This window comes from Sinocyclocheilus rhinocerous, unplaced genomic scaffold (assembly GCF_001515625.1).
Source record: "Sinocyclocheilus rhinocerous isolate Xijiao unplaced genomic scaffold, SAMN03320098_v1.1 scaffold4023, whole genome shotgun sequence".
Taxonomy (NCBI): Eukaryota; Metazoa; Chordata; class Actinopteri; order Cypriniformes; family Cyprinidae; genus Sinocyclocheilus; species Sinocyclocheilus rhinocerous.
Window position 1 is genome coordinate 437,750 of NW_015667282.1, and position 7,264 is coordinate 445,013.

The 7,264-nt window shown below is 38.2% G+C and overlaps 1 protein-coding gene across 2 annotated transcripts; it reads right to left on the minus strand.

Annotated features, from left to right (window-relative positions):
- Positions 1 to 794: 794 nt before the first annotated feature.
- Positions 795 to 6,909, minus strand: LOC107733588 (glycoprotein-N-acetylgalactosamine 3-beta-galactosyltransferase 1-B). 2 transcript variants are annotated; one of them, XM_016545266.1, is made up of 4 exons: positions 6,431 to 6,909; positions 5,419 to 5,676; positions 3,408 to 4,072; positions 795 to 1,848 (listed from the first exon to the last, which is right to left on the minus strand). In XM_016545266.1, the coding sequence occupies exons 2-4, from the start codon at positions 5,636 to 5,638 to the stop codon at positions 1,591 to 1,593; spliced, it is 1,143 nt and encodes a 380-aa protein (XP_016400752.1). In that variant the 5' UTR covers positions 5,639 to 5,676; positions 6,431 to 6,909; the 3' UTR covers positions 795 to 1,590. The 2 variants fall into 2 exon arrangements, with proteins under 2 accessions (XP_016400752.1, XP_016400751.1); XM_016545265.1 differs by lacking the exon at positions 6,431 to 6,909 and having other exon boundaries at positions 5,419 to 6,299.
- Between the last annotated feature and the right edge of the window lie 355 nt (positions 6,910 to 7,264).

Here is a 7,264-nt window from a genome sequence, read left to right on the forward strand (position 1 = left end):
CCTTTAAGTACAGCAAATACACACAAATAATTGAGCAACTGAGACAAAAAGCACACATCACAAGCGACTGAATCAACTGCACAACTCTGGACAAGTGGCTACATCAATTGCAAAATCAACACCTACTTGATTTAATCTTGCACAGAATGCTGTAGAAGTTGCCACACTGGCGATGTGAACTGAAGCAAAACCTGACATTCAATTCTAGATAAACAAAAACCTTCACAGTCACACTCGTCAATTAAATGACTTGAATGACAAAAAAAAAAGCATTATGTGGTCTGAAAAATCCAGTAATTCACAAGCCGCTTTGCTTCACAGCACGTTTCACTATGCCACTACAAACCGCAATTCCCATTAGAATGGGGGGGAAAAAAAACAGTGCAGGCTTACACCATCTTATCTACCTTGCTACCTTTACTTCTTTCCCAGGCACTCTATTGGGCCAGCCAACAGGATCTTACTAATCCGTATTCCTGCAACTTTCTTAATGGGGTAGTTCAGACAAAAATTAAAATTTTGTCATCCTCTACTCATGTTGTTTCAATCCTGTATGAATTTATTTTTTCTGTTGAACACAAAAGAAGATATTTTGAAGAATGTGTGCAACCAATTACTAGTAGCCATTGACTTCCATAGTATTTATTTTCCATACTTTGTAAGTCAATGGCTACCAGCAACTGTTTGGTAACCCGCATTCTTCAAAATATCTTTTTTGGTGCTCAATAGAAGAAAGAAAGTCATACAAGTTTGGAAGAACTTGAGGATGAGTAAATGATGACAATTTTCATTTTTGGTTGAACTATCCCTTTAACTCTCAGAGAAGGGTAATATGCTGTTTTGGTGTCATTTGAAGGACTGCATCCTGGTTAATTTTTCTATGGATGTAATCTTAGTCAAAGTAAACTGTACACGTTCAACTTTGGCAAAGGTATTGTAGACTGTATAAAAACACAGATGGAGCTTGAATGTTTGCTCAACTAGGATCTACGATATAAGCAGCTCGGTTTAATTATTGCCTAAACTCAATACAAATGTGGTCCAGGGACATATGGAAGTGGATGATTTTTCTGGATCAGAGCAGAGGCACTAATTCAATGGAATGAGCAAATTAAAGGAAAATCAAGGCCTCTTTTACTTATGGCACTGCCGTTAAATCATACATGGTGGTGTGCTTATGATTACGCAGTGCAGAGCAAACATGCAATTGCTATTTTTATATATATATATAGGAAAAAAAAAAATAGAACTGAATGCCAAGAATAATGTATGCAGATGCAGCCTTGCTTGTGGCCCCAAAATATTATCCAATGTTATTATACTGTTAAGGCAGACTCCTACACTCATAACCTTCATTTCATACGATTCCGCACTGTCATATATATTTAAACATTGACATACAAATGCATTATTGAGAGGAACAGACTCTCAAACTGTAGCAGTTCATTAAATCACACAAACATGTCATGCACACATTTCTGTGGCACAATATAGAAGACATTATCCAAAAAATGTAAAGCCACCCCAAAAACAGTTCTTTTGGAAGAAGATTTTAAGTGTTATTTTTTAAAATTCCTATGCAAAAAGCTGCTATAACTTTTCATTAAGTTCGGGGGATTTCTTTTCTCCTTCCTGTTGTTCTACCCCCAGCTTTTCCTCTATGTCTCCGGTTTCCACTTTGTCTGGGGCTGGGGCATTGAAGTCTTGTATGACATTGGGTTCAGGGGGCTGATAGCGGTATTTGTAGCCAAAGGCACGCAAGTGGTAAGTGTAGTATTCCAGCAGGTACATGTGTGACGGATCCACATAGTGGAAAGAAACGGCCAGGTCTGAGCAACACTGTGGGCCCTGAGAGAAACAGAGAGAAAGATTATATAATTATATGAATAAGAATGAAGAAAGATCCTGTAATTGCGTACTCGCCATGTTGTTCCAAACCCACATGTCTTACTTTTCGTTTTAATAATTTACTGATCACTCTTTTTTAGGCAGTTCCAATGAAAGTGGACTGCATCTTTTAATATTAATTAAAGCACCATAGAGTTATAATATATCATATAGACTGATTATACTACATCGAATCACACTGATTAGGTTTTGGCTCAAGGATACAGTTGCAACAGTTAACAGCTAACAGGAAGATTTTTAGTGAAAAATTACATATTTAAATCAGTTCCTGACTCCAACTCAGAAGACTTGGAATATAAATCACCATTCAAATCAACTAATCTTTTTGTGTTCCAGAGGGGGGAAAAAAAATCATACAGGTTTGAATGTTTGAATTTCAAAACAAGGATTAGTATTGCAAATAATGACAGAAGTTTCTCTATTTTTTAAAACTCTTAGCTATAACCTAGTCTTGTTTTTAATATCACCAGGCAACAGTGCTTAAAGTAATTGGTGCCTACACTGATGCACTGAGTAGAATTTGATTTGTGCCAAAACAAACTTGTGTTCACTTGGGCCAGTGACACAGGGATTAATGGCTTTTGACTTTGACTTGTCATTTATTTGAATAGGATATAAAGGGCGAGATTCACATCTTCAGGGTGCACTAAATGCAAACAGAGTGAAGACTGATTTTTACCTTTGCAAATACGCAAATATCTTGACTGTCTACACATGTAGCATCAGTGTTTCCCATACATTGATTTATTTGTGGCGGCCTGCCACAGTATCAACACTGACCGCCACAAATAGATTTTCCAAATGGCTTTGACTTCGTTGAATAAACACGCCGCACGGGTGTTTTTATATAAATGTATCTTTTTTTGAAGGGAACCGATTGTCTTCAGTAAAATTTTGATGTAATTTTCATTTAATCTTTCCTATAATGCCTGATAAGGAAACTTTATGAGCACAGTTCTGCTTTGATTACAGCCGTTACCGGGGAAACCGCTATTTTTGCTGCTCCAAAAGCACCTCCTCCTGGCAGAGAATGAATTTGCACTTTCAATAAGCCCATCTGTCATTTTATATTTACATTATATACATATATATTTCCCCCAGGGGAAGTGCCGCCACAAATAGAGTGTAAGTCTATGGGAAACACTATAGCATTCTTAACAGATTATTGAAAAAGAAAAAAAATGTAGGGCGGGGACTTGGTTCAATACATCAGTTGTTGAATGGATGAAGGCAGATTTGAATACAAAATTGCAGCTGATTGTAAAAAGGGGTGGGGATTAAGCTGGCAAAATGCTTGGAGAAGTCCAGCATAGGTCACCAGAGAGAAGCCTTGTCATTTCACTGGAAGATCAAGTTCTGATAATTTAATTAAAAATAAAAATGAGGCAAAAACCGTATGCATGGATAAACTGAGATACACTACACTCCAAGCAAAAAAAAAAAAAACTATCGATGATGGAGGTTTGGTAGCCTATGATGCTAACTGAATTCGGACTCACCTGCACAATGGGGTAATAACAGTAGTTCCAATACCAGAAGGTCTTAGAAACTGTGCCAGTGAGATGGGACTCTGGTACGAAAGGATGGAATGTCTCTCTTTGTAAGGTGTCTCTGGAGTCTCCTGCCACAACGCCAACCTTCTCCATACACTGACCTAGAGCTAGGTCCTCCACTGAGCTAGTGTGAGTGCACACTTTGGTGCGAAAGCCTTCCACAAACCTCCTCAGGGCCTCTTTGCTTAGCACGTAACCTGCGCCACCACTCATGTAGCCCTGTTTTACGTATGGCTTAAACCGTCTGCCAAAATACACCGGGTCCTCTGGAGAGTGGCTGGCCAGAATCCAGCGCAGGTTGTCGACGATCACGTAAGTGTCGTCATCCGCTTTAAGAAACCAGTCTGCCTCGTCCCCGTGCTTGTCCATGACATAGTGGAAAGCACGAATGGTTTTCCAGTACAGCTGATCCCGACCTTCCTTGGTGTTTAAGCCGACCGTGGGAAAATCAGGGTCGTCCACAGAGCTTATGAAGACCACAATGTTGCAGTGGCGACTCCATGTGGCTTTCACATGCCGAGCTTTCTTCTCAAGGTTATTAGGGCCGGTCATGACCCAACACAAAATGCGTACATGCTTATAGAGAGTGTCAGCCAGTGTGCCATCCTCACCTACAAGAGACAAACCGTGATTATTCTGAAAAATAAATGATACAGACCAAAAATCACATGCTACCATTTAGACAAGAATATTTTGAATGTGCATAATCGTAGTGAACTTTTTTATTATGAGAATAAGCATTTATTTATCAAACTGCAGAAACTTTTAAAGTGATAGTTCACTCAAAAATGAAAATTCTCTCATCATTTTGTCAACCTAATGTCATTCCAAAGCCATAAGACTTTGATTCTTCTTTTGGAACACAAATTAAGTTTTTTTTTTTTATCTTCTCTTTTTTTTTTGTTGCGCAGACTTTCAGTGGAGGGACAGAAATCCCTTAGGTTTCATTAAAAATATCTTCATTTGTGTTTCGAAGATGAGGAATGACATGAGGGTGAGTAAATGATGACAGAATTTTAATTTTTGGCAGAATTGATGCTTTAAAATGAACTAATCAAATCCAAAAGGCTTTTAAAAATGTTGATAAACACGTAAGAAATTGTTTTCTATGAAGCATAGAATACTACTATCTGTTTAAATTTATGTCAAATACGTATTCAGAGAATTTAGAGCCAGCATATGGTAGTCCACAGTTTATTACTTTTGGGGTAGTTTATTGATAACCAGCTGGCGATAAAACCTTTCTGTAAACTTTAACAAGGACAACACATTAGATGCGAGCCCAAAATCAAAAGCAAAGTCCATCTCTTCAGAGAGTATACACAGTCAGACACAAACATGCCCATAAAGAGTTTCTCACAGAGTACACAAAACGACTGCGTTCACATTCAAATGGAACATGTTAACTGTTTCTTCAATTGTAACATCAGGGTGTGATGTTATATCCACAATTAATACCAATAATAGGGTGTAATATACTGAAGTACTGTATACATAATCTAGCTCTAACTGTCTAACACACCTCTTTTGGGAATGCCTTTATTTTTGGTATTACAGTAATTGACAGATTCACTTGTTCTTTGTGGATCATAAGACCTGACAAACAACTTCTTTCTAAAAAACTGAGCATTATTGTCTGTAACAGGCAATTAACAAGGCTATCATTACCATATTATGGCTTCCAACAAAACAATGCAAAACAAGTTGAACAACTTGTACAGGTGAAATAACAAGAGCACACGTAATGTTTTTATTTTAATTGCCATTTAAGTTATCCCAGCCAGATATTTCTGATTCTGCCATCATTTACTCACCTCATGTTGTTCCAAACCTGTATGACTTGATTTCCTACTATTCTCTTTCACTGAATCTGTTTTGCCATTTAACATATCTTCTTTCAGGTTCCACATAAGACACATAAGTCATAAAGGTTCATTAGTTTCTTCATTGTATCTACCTGTATGGTGAGGATGATTGAGGTTGAAGAGAGCCGACCTCTCCTTCTTCCAGTTCTTGTTTTCTTCTTCAACCATCTCCAGCAGACTTTTCTCGTGGGCCTCGGACTCACCAGACCCCAAGTCCCGTGTGAATCCAACCTGACGCAGGAGCACGTACAGGGTGCACGTGCCTACCACAAAGCCCACGTAAAACGCGGAGCGCGCACCGAGAGCTTTCATCACGAGCTCTATGTGAAGAGACTCTCACCTCAGAGGGACTATTTAGAACACAGACAGAAACACAAAAAGACTAACTACACCAAGCAGAGGATGGCGCAGTGTTCATCAGCCTATCATTAGGTTATGTTCAAGATTCAGATCACATTAAAAGAAAAAAATCGAAAATGAGGCCGATGTTAGGCGCGTACAGTCTGCGTGACATCAGCTCTGTGATCTTTATGACTGATTATGACAGCATGCGTCATCATACCAGGATACAACTAATATGACAGCTAACGTCTACACAGGAAATGTATGCTGAATTTAATTATTTGCTTAGGAAAATGAATTGAAGTGTACACAACACTATCAGGCGTCATGTAACTAGCGTTAATCAAATAATTAATTAGTCTTCAAATAATTAATTAGACGGTAAAATATTGAAGGGGGTCAACTAAGGGGTTGGCTAGCAAACTTGTAATGGGGGCACAAGATAACACATTTTAAGTAAAGATAACACAACAGTTTAAAATAACAAACTAAGTAAATTATATTAAACTAAAATGTTAAGACGTCATACACCATCGATACTGACATCATCAACGGTTGCCTTTGTTATTATCGAAGAACATACAACTTCTGTATCACAAAATTAATGTAAGGTTTTTTAATCTATAAAGACTTTTTTTCTATTTCTGATAACAAGAAAGTTTCAAAACAAGCAGCTTTGTCATGATTACAGCAGAAGTACCAGAGGAAATGTTTTATTGTTTTATCTATTTTATGTAAATTAACAAGGTGTCGCAATCTTACCAGACAGATTATTTCCTCCATAACTGAAGTGAGAAAAACGGCAGGATTCGGCTCCGAGGCCATTTCAGCCCAACTCAGAGAGCTAGCATAACAGTTAAGCTGTGGTTTCCAATTTAAACACGAAATCTGACAGCCTAATCGGGTAACTCGGCTTCAAAATCATGTCCTGGCTATTTTCTGCCTCATGCAAATTTGGGTTGGTGGATAATTTTAGATTTCACTTAAAGCTAACTCTTCATATGTTAACTGAATGCTGTTCACCAAGTAAAAGCCGAGAGGTACGGGGGCGGTTCAGTTCCGTATTATAATTAGCCGACCCTATTCAGAGATCCTCCCTGTCAGTCTTTGTTTCGTGGACAGTGACACACACCCATCCCACTAAGTTAAGTCGCCTTTATTTCAGAAAAGAAAGAAAATCTTTTCGACCATTCTCGAAACGCTTGAGCAAATGTCAACTGTTCGCGTCACAACTAACACAAGACACACGGAGGCGCATTTGATTGGATAGATTGACTGTCAATCTTAAAATAAACGATTATGTCATTTGAACGTCGGGTTATGATTGGACCACATGTATCCAATCGTGGAACAATTTACAGCAAGCGAAGGGAGCCAAAAGATTCATGTCGAGAGAAGTTGTAAAGATTCTTGTGTTCGCCGCAGGCACGTGCAAAAGGGGGGGCTTTGTACGGTGGCCGAGAAGTGCAAAGCAAATCACAATTCTGAAAACAAAATAACAAATTACAAACGCAAATGCAAGTCTAAAATACAAAATAACAATTCAGAAAACACAACAACAATTCAGAAAACATTATAACAAGTCAGAAAACACAA

What these genes read in the sequence shown, in the direction of transcription:
- LOC107733588 (XM_016545266.1), bottom strand. Translation starts at nt 5,638, where the DNA reads ATGAAAGCTCTCGGTGCGCGCTCCGCGTTTTACGTGGGCTTTGTGGTA. An exon ending in CAATCATCCTCACCATACAG is followed by an intron (nt 4,073 to 5,418) that starts GTAGATACAATG and finishes TGTCTCTTGTAG; the next exon opens with GTGAGGATGGCACACTGGCT. An exon ending in GTTATTACCCCATTGTGCAG is followed by an intron (nt 1,849 to 3,407) that starts GTGAGTCCGAAT and finishes TGTTTCTCTCAG; the next exon opens with GGCCCACAGTGTTGCTCAGA.